Below are 17,895 nucleotides of genomic sequence, written 5' to 3' on the forward strand. Positions count from 1 at the left end.
TTATTACTATTTATGTTCTTGATGGGTTTGATTTCCCTGGTTGCTGGTGATGTTAAACACTTTTTTCCTATGTTTATAAGCCATTTGCAATTTTTTTTTCTTTTGAGAAATGTTTGTTCGGTTCATTTGCCCAATTGTCAGTTACATTATTTGGTTTGGGCTCCACCCCCGACTGCTGTGTGTGTGTGTGTGTGTGTGTGTGTGTGTGTGTGTGTGTGTTTTAGTTCTTTATATGTTTTGGATGTTACTCCTCAGACAAGTAACTAGCAACGATTTTCTCCCATTCTGTAGGCTCACTCTTCATCTCTTACGCATTTTCTTTGCTGTGCAGAAGATTTTTAATTTAATAACATTCCTGTTACTGATTCTTGGTTTTATTTCTTATGCTTGAGGGGTTTTATGAAGAAATTCTGTGCCTATACCTATATGCTGGAATGTTGACTCTATTTTTTTCTATAGTTGCAATTTCTGGCCTGATTCCTAGGTCTTTCATCCACTTTGAGTTGGCTTTTGTGCAGGGTGATAGATAGGGATTTAGTTTCATTCTTATACAAATGGCTATCCAGTTTCCCCAGCACCATGTGTTAAAAAGGATATGTTTTCTTCACTTTGTGTTTTTGGCACCTTTGTCAAAGATGAGATGACTACATCTGTGTGGGTTTGTCTGGATGTCTTCTCTTCTGTCCCACTGATCTAAATGTGTGTTGTTATGCCTGCACCATGCTGTTTTATTGCTGTAGCTCTGTAGTATAATTTGAAGTTGGGTATAGTGATACTTCCAGCTTTGTTCTTATCGCTCAGAATTGCTTTGTCTATTCTGGGTCTTTCATTTTCCCACATGAATTTTCAGATTATTCCTTCTTGTTTTATGAAGAATTTCACTAAAATTTTTATGGAGATTACATCAACTCTACAGATCACTTTTGGTAACATGACCATTTTGGCAATATTAATTCTGCTTGGTACATGGTAGGTATTTTCATCTTCTAATATCATCTTCCATTTCTTCAGTGTTCTGTAATGTTCATTGCAGAGGTCTTTCACCTCCTTGATTATATTTATTCCCAGGTATCTTATTTTTTATTGCCTTCCAATGTTTTTAACAACATAATTCACAATAGCCAGGCTACAGAACCAGCCTATGTGTCTATCAACAACAGCCATAATGGAGAATGAAGTTATGTCATTTGCATGAAAATAGATGGAACCGAGAACATCATGCTGAGTGAAATAAGCCAAACTCAGAAAGCCAAGGATCAAATGTTTTCCCTCATTTGCAATAGCTAGAGAGAAAAAAGTAGGGAGATCTCATGAAAATAGAAGGGAGACCAGTGGAGGACAGGTAAGGTGTCAAGGAGGATAGAGGAAGTGAGGAAACAGGGAAGAGCCGGGGAATAAAATCAACAAAATTATGCTGGATGCATGTGTGAATATACCCCGATGAATCCCACTTTTATGTGATGCACCAGTGAAAAAAATATACATGTAAATAAATAGAAGGAAAACCAGAAGAGAAAAGGAAGGGGAACTGGGGAAGAGAAGAGGTGAAGAAAAAGGAGTGTACCAGGAAATGAATTGGAGCAAATTATGTGCATATATGAATATGTCACAGTGACCTCCACCATTATGTATAATTACAGTGCACTAAAATAAAATTAAAAAGAAAGCCTTTGAACTTAAAAAGTCAAAATGTTAATTTGCCAGAAACAAACAAGATCTCAGGGACCATTGAGTAAAGTGTGAACAGAAGCTGAACTACTTGGGGGCTGTGAGTGGTAAATGGCTGAGCACCCAGCATGAAGCAGAACACAAAGGAAATGGGTGTCAGCATTCCAGTGGTTACCCCAGGGGCGTCCAGTGAGTGCTTTAAAAAAATCACTACCAAAATAAGCAAGGATTGAGGAAGAACCTTGCAAGTAAGATTTTTCACTGGGTAGATTTTGTGAGTCAATTTTTTTTTTCTTAGAGGAAAATATTCCTTCTCACAGCCCTCTAAAATGCAGGGTATCTAACACCAGCTTTACCAAATAGCAGCCACTTCCTATTAATTACCCATACCTGCTTCAGAGGCTGAGCTGAAGGTCTATCAACAGAGCAGACCAAGGACATTTTGGAAACTGCTGGTCAACTTCTTTCTAACTTTTGTTTGGTTTAACTGCCCTCTGATCAGAGTCAGAGTTGGAATAGGAGACCTCCTGCTTCTGAGTCTGGGAACCCTGTTTAACCCCTGGCTAAGCGTGCAGCTTTATGTATATTCATTTATTTGGCAAGCTGAGAGCAGTCTGCTGTTGCAGACAGACACAAGAGAAGCTGTTCTTAAAATGGGGAGGACTCTGCTGCTCCTCATGGTACTGTCCCAGCAATCCCAGGTAGGGGGAGCATCATTTAATGAGCCTTCCCCTCCCCCTGCCTGTTTATTTTTTGGTTCTGGGGATTGAACTCAGGGGCACTTAACCACTGAGCCACATCCCCAGCCCTTTTATGTATTTTTTTTTTTTTTTTTTAGAGACAGAGTCTCACTGAATTTCAGAGTGTCTTACTAGGTTGCTGAGACTGACTTTGAACTTGTGATCCTCCTGCCTCAGCCTCCCCAGTCACTGGAATCACAGGCACACACCACTGCACCTGGCAATTAGCGCCCTTTTCAAGTTGTCACTATGAACTACCACTGAAGCAGCAATTAAGATTGAGAAGGAGTCCTTAGTGGTCAACACTTTGATTTGGTTTCAAGGCTAGCTTTCTTTTTTTTTAATTAATTTTTTTATTTATATATGATAGCGGAATGCATTACAATTCATATTACACATACAGAGCACAATTTTTCATATCTCTGGTTGTATATTCACACCAATTCGTGAAGGCTAGCTTTCTTATGATGACAGAGCCCAAGAGTTCTTTCTTGAGGGGCGGGGCTTGGGTAGGCCAAATACAGATCCAGAAGCCTCTTTCTTTTGTACATAAAAATGGCTGCCCCCAACAAATTCTGGGAATATTGGCAACAACAGTTTGCTACAGAGACTGTCCCCTTCTGGACAAGGAGCCCCACATGTTTTTCCATTTCCAGTGGCAGTAGTGGGGAGCGTAAAAGAAATAAAACTGCAGGTCTCGTAGGTCACTGCCTTGCAAACTGTTTAATGTGATGAGAAAAGGGGTCATCAAATATTAAGGTGTCATTTTTGCTAGGTACTGGGGTGAAAGCCGTGGAGAGTTCCAAAGCCAGCGAAAGAAATAATTTTCAAAAGCATCAAACTTAGTCTTTGACTTCCCCCAGACACTGTGCATCCCTAGAAGTATTTCAGAAAATTAAGGGCCACTTGATTCTCTAATGACTTGTGTTGGGCTTAATGGGCAAGGGCTCTGGGTAAATGGGCATTTAGATGGTGGGCTGTAGCCCAGGGCAAGGAGCTCATATTCTTGAGGGAAGTGTATTTCCCTAGACCTCCTTCTTGGATACAGACAATAAAGAGTATCCAATGGGCAACACAAGGCAGAGGCATATAGGCACTGAGCAGGAAAGAACGTGGGAATAGCACCTGGGTAGTAGAAATACAATCGTACTATCCTGTGAGGAAAGCAGAGAGAAAGTGGGGGGAGGATGTGGCTGTAGATGCCCCAAACCAAGAAGGTGGGAACTTCTGAAGGTGCCATAGAAACATGGGGCGTTTCAACAATGGAGGAAAGGTGGTGACAGATTAAAGAGGGCCCACTGGTTTCTAACTAAACGAATGTCTCAAGATATGTAAGTCCATAATTCCCTGAAACTTTTAGATCTGAGAAGAAGAGACCATCCAGGCCCAGCTGTGTTTGGACTCATCTGGACTGAGGCTGTTGTTGATGTTTCTGTTCAGGAACATCTCAGTAGGGTGACACCTGAGGAGTTGTCCAGATGTCAACATCCTGAGTTCGACCCTCCCAGAACTCTAGGATTCCATCAATGCCACTGCATCCATTCAGGATTCCATGTCCTTGAGTAACTACAGAGGCCAGCAGTACTTGGACAGACTGCCATGATATGCCTTCCAGCACTGAGTCCATGCTGCAGGAGCTCAGCAAGACTCTTGAAACTCTACTATCATGCAAGCCTTTCTTATTATTCATAATGGCATCCTCCCTTTCTTAGGACATTTGGGACATTTTTTTGCAGAGTTTTGCCACCTATTTGTTTAGCAGAATTACATTCTTATATTTATAAAAGACCATTCAGAGCCAGATAGTATAGAATGTATCCATTGCAATAAGCACTCATTCAGTGAATGTTTGCAAGATGCCCGCTGTATGCAGTTGTTAAGCTGGCTGCCCATGGAGCGATCCCACAACAGATGTGAACAGATCGAGTAAGAGGAATCCATTCATCCATCACCTTCCTGAACTCATCCCAACTATCCTTCTTTTGGGGATCTTCATCCCACCTCCCTAAGTGGTCCAGGCATACTCTGTTGCATTTCTTGCACTTGCTATTCTCTCTCTGGAATGCTTCCCCTCTCCCCCAAAATATCCACATGGCTCTCTCCCTCCCTTCCCTTGAAGGCTCACTAAGTCACTGCCTCAGGACTGAGCCCTTCATTGTCCACTCTTTCCCCAACACTCTTCCCACTATCCCTGCTTCATTTACATTTTTGGCTAAGCAATCATCATGTGCTGTATTCCCTAATCATCTCAAGAACGCAACTCCACGGTAGTAGGGATGTTTGTTTATTTCAATCACTGCTATTTTCCCAGGACCCAGGAGAGTGCTGGGGCCATAGTGGGTACAGAACAAATATCAGTGGAATTAATAGTTGAATGAAGAACAAGGTAAGCAGTTAAGCAAGAAATTAGGCCACATTCTGTTCAGGTGATAGACAGTAATGATACAGCTGAGTGCCATGTTGATCCTAACATAGTCTCTCACCATTATATTCATCTTCCAATACTTCAGTGGCCCTTAGGGCTTTACCTCTGTCTTTATCTACAAGTCATGGAAGGTGCACACCTGCAGGGAACACCCCTTTTTCCTCCCCTGTGTACACAAATGACATCCATTAGTAATACAAAAAACAGCAAACTCACATCCAGAGGAGACTGAAGCCTGTATAATCAAAGTGGCTCAGACCCCAAAGAAGTTTCCTGTTCCAAGACAATTAGCATGCAAATAAAGTAAGAGTGAAAATACCAATGTTCTTGGTTATTGGAAGACTGCATCAAGTTTTGGGCGATTGTTACTATGGATATTGTTCTCCAGGTAAGACAGCATTTATTCAGTTTTCAGTGAAAAGGTAGCAGATCCAAACACCAAAAGAGATTCAATTAAGCATCAGAACAACTGCAAAGGCCATGTCGCAACACCGAGGTGGCCTGTTTTTCTGGTCATTATTAATCCAGAAACCTTAATGATGAACAACATTTGTGTTATTGTCTACCCAAATTTAATTTGTTTATGCAGCAGTTCAGTTAATCCTGCAATCTGTTTTTCTCAAACGAGGGCAGATAATGGAGACACCGTTCTTTACAAGTCTTCAGGCTTTTAAATTCTGATAAAATCAGGATTCTTCACTGGGTCTTGCCCCAGCTCTGAATTAAACCACTTTAAATGTAATTATAAAACCTGGCCTTACATCAGGAACATCCATTTAAAAAATTGATTGGCCAGACTTTTCCACGAGGCATTTTATGAGCAAACGATTGCAATGGGGCCAGAGCTGTAATTTATCAAGGCAAAAAAGCAGGTAAATACTTTATTAGTGGTAATGAGAGAGTTGCCAGCTAACTGAATCTCTTCTTCCCTCACCAGCTACTTCACGGAGCCGTGGTGCATGGCCCTCTTCCACGATCGTTTTATTGATCTCAGGAAAGAGTTACGCCAAATCTTAGCCTCCAAGGAGGTAGGAGTGATTAATGGACATGTGGATTATTCTTTACAAATTACAAGCAGTTGATAGTTGTTGATCATTTGGATTTTCCCCTACATTCCCATTGTATGGCTTTACTTTTTAAGTCAAACTGCAGTTCATGTGAACATACTATGGAGCATGGAAATGTAGACAGTGGTGTGTTCTCGGGAGAGTGAGTTCTTTTTCCGTTTTACAAGTAGCTGTATTTTCATGCTTAACTATCGTGTTGGCTGAAAATTGGATATGAGTTGTAATTTATCTGTCCTCAAGAGTGAGAATGAAATTCCTTCAGTTTCTGTCTGCCCTTGGCTGAACATTTGTCTCTGTGCTGTTTTAAAGATATAAAGAGAAGTCATCAGGTATAAACCGAGACATCTTTCCCAAAGTGATACAGAATTAACTGGAAGTTAGGCCACATACCACAAAGTTTCCAGGCTTAGTAAGAAATGTGACTCTCCAAAGAAAAAAAGAAGGTATCTGTGAAACTTTGGATTGTTTCTTTCAATACGAGAGTCCTTGGCATTGCTGTAAAATGTTAATACAGAGAGCTGTCGAATATCTATCCTAGACTCTATCTTAATTCACACAGACAAGGGCTGGGGCTCTGGTTAATTTCCACCTTGATTTAACATCTAAGTGGGCACCTTCTATGGCTCTATTGTCACGTCCACTTGGGAGCATCCATAGCCTTGAAGTTTCCCATGGAGGTTACCACAGTGGACAACACAGAGAGATATCATGGACCGAGGGTCCCTACTGCATTCCAGCCAAGCATGCACTGCCTCTCATAACACAACAGAACCAAACTGTTAACCAAGAGTTTAGAGATTTTAAATGACCCACTGCGGGTTCCACAGCTAGTCACAACAATTATCAAATTCGAAATTCTCTGGGAACATGGGCACTGAGCCATACAGGGCCAAACTGTGTGTCTTACCGCCTTCTCTTCAACAGCCCCCTTTTCAGTGTGACTCCTTGGACCCAAACTGGGAAGCGTAAACAATTTACTAATCTGAAGTAGATTCATATTAATTCTGAAGTTTCAACCACACTGACATGCTTTAGGGTCCACACAGGTAAAAACCCAGTAGGTAAATGGAAATGAGGGAAGTGGAGGATACTGTGGCTAAATGCAAAAGTCAGATGCTGCATAAGTTATTCAGATTGAAATGTATAAACAGACATCCCTCAGATCCTTGGGGACTGGTTCCAGGTCCCCAGCAATTATGAAAATCCTTCCTGCTCAAATTCCATATATAAAATTGTGTGACAATTGCCTAGAACCTACACACATCCTCCCACATGCTCTAAATCATCTCTAGATTACTTTTAGTGCCTAATACAATGTAAATAGTTCCTGTACTATTTAGGGAATTATGACAAGAAAAAAAGCCCATACATTTAGTAGAGGCAAAATGTTTTTCCCAAATATTTTTTACTATGGTTGGTTGAATCCACAGGTGTGGAACCTGTAGATATGACGGGCCAACTGTAGAAGTTAAAGATGCTACAGGACAATCCCCTGCATGTCACCCTGGGGCTGCAAGGAGGTCAGCTCAGGTTGAAATCTTAATCCCAAATGTAAGCCTAGTGCTTACTGAACTTTGCTCAACTCCTCAGACACCTCCCTTCCTCTCAAAATGTGATATGCAGTTTGCTCCGGCCTCTATCATAAAGACGCATTCATTTGCTAGTGATTGCATCAAAACTCTGTGCCTAAATCTTTATGACCTCTAGATCCGAGTTCCTCAATTAATATTTTGCACAGAGGCAAGGGGTTTTAGAATAAGCAGAGTGTTTTATTGTTAGGAGAACACTAATTTCCTAAGTAATTACTGAAAACCACAGGATTCTTAAAATATCTTATCAGAATTGTTACACAGCCCTCTCTTTCTAAATAAAATTCAATTTCCTAAAATGTTAATTTGCCATGGATTTAGAGAAAAGAGGAAGGGCATGGGGTGAAATTAGGAACACTGAGGACTTCTTAGGGCAGTGAAACTCTATGATATCATAGGATGGACATGTGCCAATTAGACTTTTCTCAAAACCCATAGGATGTACAACACAAAGAATGCACCCTAATGTAAACTATGGACTTTAGTTAATAATCATGCATCAGTATGGGGTCATCAATTTTTTTTTTCAAAAAAAGATTTCTTTTCACCATCCCAAGTAAACTATCAAATCCAGTGGCATCTATCATTTTTTATGGGTCTTCCTGAGCCACCCTGAAACTTTTATCCATGAGCTACCATTGGGTGTGGGCCAGTTTGCTATGAATGAACTCAGTGTGGACTGCAGGCCCAGTCAGTAGAGGAATGGCTACAGACATCTGCCAAAGACACACTGAGGACCCCACAACCATTTTTGTGGATTTTCTAGATTCCTAGAAAGTGAAACCTTTGGAAGAAAAACCTCCACTGGGGGACTATTTTGCTTTCAGCATTTCCATTTGTCCAGTGGGAAGGCCCACGTGAAGAGGTGGCACATGGTGTAGTGTCTGCTGCTTGCCTGGTTGGACCAAGTAGGGTGGCTCTGTCAGATTCCTGTGGAATAAAGGCTGGCTGTTCCCACCTCCCCAAGAGCTAAGGAAGGAGTTACAGAAGGGATGTGCACAAGCACGTGGCACAGAGACTCACTCAGCAAATCCTAGCTGTCACCAGCACCAGTGGTAGTGATGGTGACAGTGGAGACAGCTGCAGAAATTTCATTTAAGATTCTGCTGATGGAAAATTAAAATCTAATGGCATCTATCATCTATGCCCTAAAGAAGAAGAAGAATCCCTTTTCTCAAATATCAAGATGATAACAATTTCAGAGAAGTATGGACACTCAGCAATAACATCCCAGAGGTTGGCATTTCAATTTTCCTCTCCCTCCACATGTAGAAAAAGGATAAAAGAAAGATGGTTATCTATGACTATAAGAAATCATCTCAAATCTACATATTTTTAAAATTTATTATGATATCCAAAATCCTGCTGTGAAGGTCAAGAGAGAGAAACAGATTATAAATTCAGTGACACTACATTTTTGCTGCACATGAACCCTGTTGTCACTGACCAAGGTGAAATTTTTGCATAGTCAAAATCATCCTTGAAAGTCCTTTAAGAAAGTTATAATAATTATAAACATACACACACTAAATGATAGAACCCCAAAACATAGAAGCAAAAGTCAACAGACTTGAAGGAAGAAAGAGGCTGTTAGAAATGAGAACTGGAGATTTCAATATCCCATTTAACAATGGACAGAATGACCAGCTAGATCAGTAAGGAAAAGAGGACTATAAACCAACTGGACATAGCAGATGTGTACAGAATATCCCATGCAGAAAGAGCAGAATGCACATTCTTCTCAAGTGCATGCAGGACGTTTTCCAGAACAGGCCATATGTGTGGCCACAAAACGTCTGTCAATAAATTTTAAAATACATAAATTATACAAAGTGTATTCTCCAACCACAGTGGAATGAAACTAGAAACTGGAACGACAGAAGGAAAACTGGAAAATTCACCAATTTGTGGAAATTAAGTAATGCACTTTTAAGCAAACCAAAAGAAATATTAGTAATAGATATGAATGAAAAAATACAATGTGTATAAAAATGTATGAAGTTCAGCAAAAGCAATTTGCAGAAGGAAATTTATAGTTATAAATGTTTACATTTTTTTAAAAAGAAAGATTACAGATCAATAACCTAATTTTAAAGCTTATAAAACAAGAATAAGAATTAAACTTAATGTAAGTATAATAAAGATTACAGCAGAGGGCTGGGTTGTAGTTCAGTGGTAGAGTGCTTGCCTTGCATTCAGGAGGCACTGGGTTCGATCCTCAGCACCACATAAAAAATAAAATAGATGTATTGTGTCTATCTACAACTAAAAAATTTTTTAAAGATTGGAGCACAGACAAATGAAACAAAGAATAAAAAATAATAGTGAAAATAAATTAAAACCAAATTTGGTACTTTGAAAAAAAATCAAGAAAATTGATAAACATTTGGCTAGACTTAGAAAAAAAGACTTAAATTACCAAATCAGAAATGAAAGTGATGACATTACTTTAAAAAAATAAAACCTTTAAAAAACATAAAAAAGATTATAAGAAAATATTATAATCATGCCAACTAATTAGTAAATACCTAGATGAAACTGAAAAATTCCTAGAAACTGACTGAAAAAGAAATAGGAAATCACAAGACCTATAAAAAGTCAAGAAATTGAATCAATAATCAAAAACCCCCCAACAAAGAATAACCCACGACTAGATGTCTTCATTAGTGAATTCTACCAAACATCTAAAGAAGAATTAACGTCAATCCTTCTTGAACTCTTCCAAATAATACAGAAGGAAGGAACCATACTCTGAGACCATTACCCAAAGTCAGAAAAAGACATCACACAAAAAAGGAAATTACAGGCCAATATCCCTTATGATTTATATATAAAAATCTTCAACAGAATATTAGCAAATCAAATCCAACAGTATGTTAAAAGGACTATACACCATGACCATATGAGATTTGCCCCAGGACTGTAAAAGTAGCTCAACATATGAAAATGAATCACAGTGGGGACTGGGGATATAGCTCAGTTGGTAGAGTGCTTGCCTTGCATGCACAAGGCCCTGGGTTCAACCCCCAGCACCACAAAAAAAAAAAAAAAAAAAAAAGAAGAAGAAAATGAATCAAAGTGATATACTACTTTAATAAAATGAAGGGGGGAATAGTATGTTCTCAGTTGATGCAGAAAAAGCATTTGAAAAAAATCAAACACATTTTCATAATTAAAACACACATACAGGGCTGGGGATGTGGCTCAAGTGGTTGCCCGCTCGCCTGGCATGCGTGTGGCCTGGGTTCGATCCTCAGCACCACATACAAAACAAAGACGTTGTGTCTGCCAATAACTAAAAAATAAATATTAAAAAAATTCTCTCTCTCTCTCTCTAAAAAAAAAAAAAACACACACATACAAACCCACAGCAATATAAGGTAACTTCCCCTATCTGATAAGATAATTCTGAAAAATTATCTTATTGTGGCTCAGTGGTAGAGTGCTCGCCTCGCTCATATGAGGCCCTGGGTTCCATCCTCAGCATCACATATAAATAAATAAATAAATAAATAAATAAATAAATAAATAAATAGAAAGGTATTGTGTCCAACTACAACTAAAAATAAATATTTAAAAAAATATATTACACTCAGTTTGAAAGCTAAAATCTTATCTTGAGACCTAGAATAAGGATGCAACATGATACTAGAAATTTTAGCCAGAGCAATTATGCAAAGAGAGAGAGAGAGAGAGGGAGAGAGAAAAGAAAGAAAGGAATGTTATCCATATTGGAAAGGAAGCAATAAAACTATCACTATCATAGGATGATATTATCCTAAATATTCCACAAAATAACAATTAAGCTAATACATGCATTCAGCAAAATTGCAGGATACAAGATCAACACACAACACTTACATTAGCAGTAAATAATCTGAAAATGAAATTAAGAAAAAAATTCCACATATAAATAGCATCAAACAGAACAAAATAATGGGGAGTAAATTTATCAAAGTAACACAGAATTCTCATTGAAAACTACAAAATATTTCTGAAAAAAAATTAAAGAAGACCTAAATAAATAGAAAAACATCTGTATTCGTGGATCTAAAGACTTTGTATTATTAAAATGGTAATATACCTAAAACTACTTACATATTCTTTTTTTTTTTTAGAGAAAGTACTTTCTTTTTTTTTTGTCTTTTATTTTTTTAAAGAGAGAGTAAGAGAAGGGAGAGAGAGAGAGAGAGAATTTTTAATATTTATTTTTTAGTTCTCGGCGGACACAGCATCTTTGTTGGTATGTGGTGCTGAGGATCGAACCCGGGCTGCACGCATGCCAGGCGAGCGCGCTACCGCTTGAGCCACATCCCCAGCCCCTACTTACATATTCAACATAATCCTATCAAATTCAAAGGTGACTTTTTTAACAGAAATAGAAAAGTTCATATGGAAACACAAAGGACTCCAAATAGCCAAAAATTATTTTGGGGGAAAAAACAGAGCAAAGTTGATGGACTCATACTTCCAATTTCAAGATTTAGAAACAAGGCCAGGGCATGGTGGTACATGCTCAGTGACACTGGAAGTTAAGTCAGGAGGATTACAAATTTGAAGACAGCCTCAGCAACTTAGGGTGAACTTGTTTCAAAATAAATGGTAAAGCATCCCTGGGTTCAATCTCCAGAACAACAACAACAATTTAGTAACACGACATTGTGGTACTTGCATAAAGATAGATATATAGATCAATGGAACAAAATTAAGATTCCAGATGGAATATGTAAGCTCATTTACATGAAAACATACTCAATATCATTAATCATTGGGGAAATAAAGATCAGAACCACAATGAGATACCACTGCACACCCACTAGAATGGCTGTAGGAAAGAGAGAGAGAGAGAAAGAAAGAGAAAATAAGTGTTGGTGAGAATGTGAAAAAATGGAGACATTGCTGGTGGTAATACAAAATTATACAGCTGCTATGGAAAATTATTTGATAGTTCATCAAAAAATACACACAAAATTACCACATGACCCAGCAATTACATTACTATAAGCATATCCAAAAGAACTGAAAAAGATATCTGAACAAATACTTGTATATAAATGTTCAAAGAAGCCAGGTACAGTGGCATATGCCTGTAATCCCAGAACTCAGGAAGCTGAAGCAGGAGAATCCCAAGTTCAAAACCCAGCCTCAGCAACTTAATGAGACCCTGTCTCAAAATATAGATAGATAGATAGATAGATAGATAGATAGATAGATAGATGCATTTTTAAAGGGCTGGGGTGTGGCTCAGTGGTCAAGCACCCTTGGGTTCAATCCCTAGTACCAAAAATAAATAAATAAATATTCAAAGCACTATTCATAATAGCTAGAAAGAAGAAACAACACAAATGTCCAACAACAGGTCGATGGATAAACAAATATGCTCTATCCATACCATGGAAAAGCATTTAGCCATGAAAATAAATGAAGTGTTGATACATTTTACAAAGTGGATGAACCTCAAAACCTTATTCCAGAAGGACAGAATCATATAATTATCTAAATAGATACTGAAAAAGCATTTGATAAATGCCTTAATCAATGATTAAAAAATAAAACTCTCAAAAAATAAAGATATTTAAGGAACATTTCTCCATATAGGACAAGCCCAAAATTAATATCAAACTCAATGATGAAAAGTCTTTTACTCTAACATCAGGACCAAGATCAGTATGCCCACTCTTGCTACTTCCACTTAATATAGTACTGGAAATCATATCCAGAGCAATTAGGCAAGAAAAAGAAACAAAAGCCACACAAATAAGATCAGAAGATGTAAATTTGTCTCTGTGTGCTGATGACGTGATTTTATACACAGAAAGCTCTAAAAAAATCCACCAAAAAGAAGGAGGATGAAGGGAATGACAAGGAGGAGAAAAGAATCCACACACGATACACACAAAAAGAACTCTAAACTTTGCTGACAGATTCAGTAAAATTACAGACACAAAATCAGCATATACAAAAATCAATAGCATTTCTATATACTGACAATATCTACATGAAAAACAAATTAAGAAAACAATCCCATTTACAACAGAATAAAAAATACTTAGGAGTAAATTTAACCAAGGAGGTGAATGATCTGTATACTGAAAACTATGAGACAATGATGAGAGTAGCCTGCCCAGAAGTCCCACAGGTCTGTCTCTTGCTTTAGTGATGTTTGGATGGAACAGACCCCGGGGGGGGGGGGGGTCCCTCTCTTCCAGCTTCCAGTCACCTTCTAATCTCCTCTCCAGTTGCAAGCTTTAGGACCATCTTCTCACTCACATCTTGCCTGCAAAACAGGCCAACATTTTTTTGTTGTTAGTTCCTTATCACCAACCAACCATGGCCTCCCAGATTCAGAGGTGGAGACCACCATCAACTATTCAATTTACATATTTGGGCCTCCTACACCTATTTCTCTCTAGGCTACTATTTCCTTCCTTCCTTCCTCCTCCTCCTCCTCCTCCTTTTTTTTTTTTTTTTTTAGTTGTAGTTGGACACAATACTTTTATTTCACTTATTTATTTTTATATGGTGCTAAGGATCAAACCCAGGGTCTCACACGCTTGAGGCAAGCGCTTCACCATTGAGTTACAACCCAGTCCCTCTAGGCTACTATTTCAACTGTGACTATGTGATTCTGGAGAGTATGGGCCACTTCTTTGACAAGTTGGCTGAGGAGAAGCGTGAGAGCTCTGATCATCTCTTGAAAGGCACAAAACCAATGCAGTGACCATGCCCTCTTCTAAGATGTGCAAAAAGCCTTCTCAAGGTGGATGGAGCAAAACCCTGGACACCATGGAAGCTGCCATGGCCCTGGAGAAGAGCCTAAGCCAAGTGGATCTGCAAGCCCTGGATTCTGCTCACATGGATCCCTATTTTTGTGACTTGCTGGAGAATGGATTCCCAAATGAAGATATGAAACTCATCAAGAAGATGGACAGCCACCTGACTGATATCCTCAGCCTGTGGCTCCCAGACCTGGTGAGGTATCTCCTTGAAAGTTCATCCTCAAGCACAACGAGGAGCTCCAGAGCCCAGTGACCTTTGAGGGCCCCTTCTGCATCTTCTAGTATCAGGGCTTCCACCTAAGCCTCTCCTTCTGGCTTTTTAAACTACTCTGTAGCCCTCTCCAATACTTGAACCCAGTGAAAATACAGTTTTGCAGAAAAAAATAAAACATACAAAAAGTTGATGAAAGAAATTGAAGATAATGCAAGTAAAGAGAAAGACATCCTATGTTCATGGATTGGAAGAATAAATATTGTTAAAATGTCCATATTATCCAAAGCAATCCTCAAATTGAATGTAAATCTATCAAAATCCCATTGGCATTTTTCATAGAAATAAAAAAAATCCTAAAATGTATATGGAACCACAAAAGACAAGGAATAGTCAACACAATCTTGAGAAAGAAGAACAAAGTTAGAGGCATTATATTACCTGGTTTCAAAGTACAGGGTGCAAAGTTTCAGACAGAAGAAAATGTTTTAGCAATTTATTGTACAATGTGTTGACCATAGTTAATAATAATATAATAATAAAAATAATACATAGTATATCTTGAAGTTGCTGAGAGTAGATTTTAAATGTTCTCATACTGGGTTCAATCCCCAGAAACACAAAAACAAGCGAATAAGTATTCTCACCATGAAGAAATGATAAGCAATACAGCAATCGGTATACGGGGTAAAAATGGGAGTTCATAACTCACTTGAATCAAACTGTGAAATATGATATATTAAGAACTATGTAATGTTTTGAACGACCAACAATAAAAATAAATAAATAAAATATAATAAATAAAAAAAGAAATGATAAGCATATGAGGTGATGCATATGCTAATTAGACTGATTTACTTATTCCAAGATGTAGACAGGTGTCATAACAGCACATTGTACCACATAAACATATGATTACTTGTTGATTAAAAATACAATTTGAAAAGACACTTTCAGAAGATTTTTAAGAAGATAATACTATGCTAAGTGAAATAAGACAGACACACACACAAAAAGCCACATATTGAACATGGAACTGTAAATAAGCTCATTGTTTTTGTGTTGGTTTGACACAACTCTTCAGTGAATTTAAGTAAGAATCAACCCCATATGTATTTGTGGAATATTTTCCAGGGATATGTATTGGTGGTGCTCAGTGTTTCAAGCACCTCCAATTTTAAGATAATGGTATCAGTTTTCTTCTTCCCCTCTCCCTGCCTTGTGGAGCTGGTTTAAACCTGAATTCCTGTGATCTTCCCAGACTGTTCTTCCAGATGTTGTGTATAATTTTCCACATTTGCTTAAATAACCCAGTGATGACATGCTTCCATAAAGCGTGAATCTTCTTTTCTATTCATTCTTTACCATTAATAAATTAGTGGTCCATGGACTAGAGTGCAGCTCAGTGGTAGAGCACTTGCCTCATCAGTGTGAGGGCACTGAGTTTGATCCTAGCACCACATAAAAACAAATAAAGGCACTGAGCCCATATACAACTAAAATAAATAAATAAATAAATAAATAAATAAAATCAATTACTGATCCAGTAGAAACCTGCAAGTAATCCATTTTTGTTAGGGGGAAAAAAAAGAATTCTTGGAAGTGGGGATAAATATATCATCAAAGTCCATATGACTTTATATTTAGGGTAATGTTTAAAATCACAGTGTTAAAAAAACACACACACACCTCAAACCTGAGTGAAATGATTTTTATAAAAATCCTTCTATAGAAAGGCAGATAATGGAAATGAAGCAAACACAGTAAAATGTTACCTGTAGAATTCAGGTAGTGTACATGTGTGCAGGTGTTCACTGTACAAGTCTATCAATTGTCTTTATGTGTATCCTTTTTATATTGATTTTGTAGATTACATAGCATCTGATCCTCAACTTCAAATAAATGTATTCCTTTTGAACCCTATATTTAGAAATATCAATGAAAGTTGACTTTACTTTATTCTAAGGTTGTTAGATTCTCTTAAACAACAAAATTATCTAGGAGTTTTCAAGCACAAATGTTCAGTTGCTCCTTTCTTAACCTTAAAGCAAGTATGACCTACAGATAATTCTTATCTGAAAAGGAAGAGGATAAAATGACCATCCTTGGTGAACCCTGAAGACATTATGCTAAATGATAAAAACCAGTCACAAAAAGACACTGAATGTCTCCACTCACCTGAGGTCCCTAGAGTAGTCACAGAGAAAGAAAGTACAACTATGGTTGCCAGAGGCTGAGAGGAGAGTAGAACAGAGTTATTATTTAATGGATAGAGAGTTTCAGTTTGGGATGATGAACAAGTTCTGGTAGCAATAATTGTACAACAATGTGAATGTACCGAATACCACTGAACTGTACACTTAAAAATGATTAAAATAATAAAGTTTATGTTATGTATATTTGCCATGATTATAAACAATTTCTGAAAAGCAAGAAAAAGTTATTAGGAATTGACTATATCTTGTTTTGCTTTTATAAAATTGCCTGATTATTGAGGTGCAGAGTCAAACTTCTTTATCTAACCTTGTACTGCATTTCACAGGAGGAAAACCTTCCTTCGATAGAACAGTTAGCCCATCAGATAGAAGACGAGGAAATAAACCTGAAGGAGAGCCCCAGGAAATACCTCAAGAGAGTTTTCCAGGAAACCATCTACAAAAACCTGGTGGAAAGGAGCATCCTCGACTATCTACACTATAACCATTACCACCTGCCCATGTACGCGTGGCCCGGCATCATTTAATTGTGGCCAGGGTCTCCATCGTATTATATCCATACATTTAGTTATCGCAAGTGCTCTGTAGAAATAGAAAAGCTCCCAGAAGCCTGGCTTGACAGCTAAACGCCATCATGGTTTCCTGGATTGTTTTCCGCCTCACTTATGCCTGTAGTTTTATTTTCTTCCAGAAGGTGGCGCACGGCTGTGCGTCTCTATTCTGGGGCAGGGACGCTTTACCAATAAATACCAGACATGTTCCTGTGAGAGTAATCCATTTTAGCAATGAAATGAGATCATACTGTGTAAAACTGGTTCTTACCTTGGGTGTGATTCTGTTTTATTTCCTATAATGTTCTAGGGTCAATTTAGTTCTTAGTTATATTTATCCAGTAATACTTACAGGTGATTACAAAAGAAAAGCATGTGCCCCAAATGAAAAATTAGTGACCAGATGATGAGAAATTAAATCTATAGCCCAACATCAGAAAGACTGATTGGGTAGAAAAGCTTCCATGACCTTTGAAACAAGGAGGTTACTATCATATTCCCTATGTTTTTAAATTCATGTTGCAGATTATGAGCATAAAGACACAGGAAAACTGGAAGATTCAGGGATTCACACACAGGTTTTAGATTGTAAAATGGAAGTGGGAAATTAATCTAGTGTATTTTCTTTCACCTTAAGCACTGCTGCTTT

General features: G+C 38.0%; 1 protein-coding gene across 1 annotated transcript in view; it reads left to right on the top strand.

Moving 5' to 3' along the window:
* Nucleotides 1–17,222, top strand: part of CFAP61 (cilia and flagella associated protein 61) — a gene marked incomplete at its 3' end in the record, with an annotated part of 257,071 nt that extends 239,849 nt beyond the window's left edge. Inside the window, exons 26-27 of the mRNA XM_081290916.1 lie at nt 5,771–5,861; nt 17,022–17,222. Of these exons, the coding sequence (XP_081147042.1) occupies nt 5,771–5,861; nt 17,022–17,222 (292 nt within the window). The remainder of the gene's footprint in view (nt 1–5,770; nt 5,862–17,021) is intronic.
* Between the last annotated feature and the right edge of the window lie 673 nt (nt 17,223–17,895).

This window comes from Spermophilus citellus (genome assembly GCF_964194105.1).
Source record: "Spermophilus citellus genome assembly, chromosome: 4".
Taxonomy (NCBI): Eukaryota; Metazoa; Chordata; class Mammalia; order Rodentia; family Sciuridae; genus Spermophilus; species Spermophilus citellus.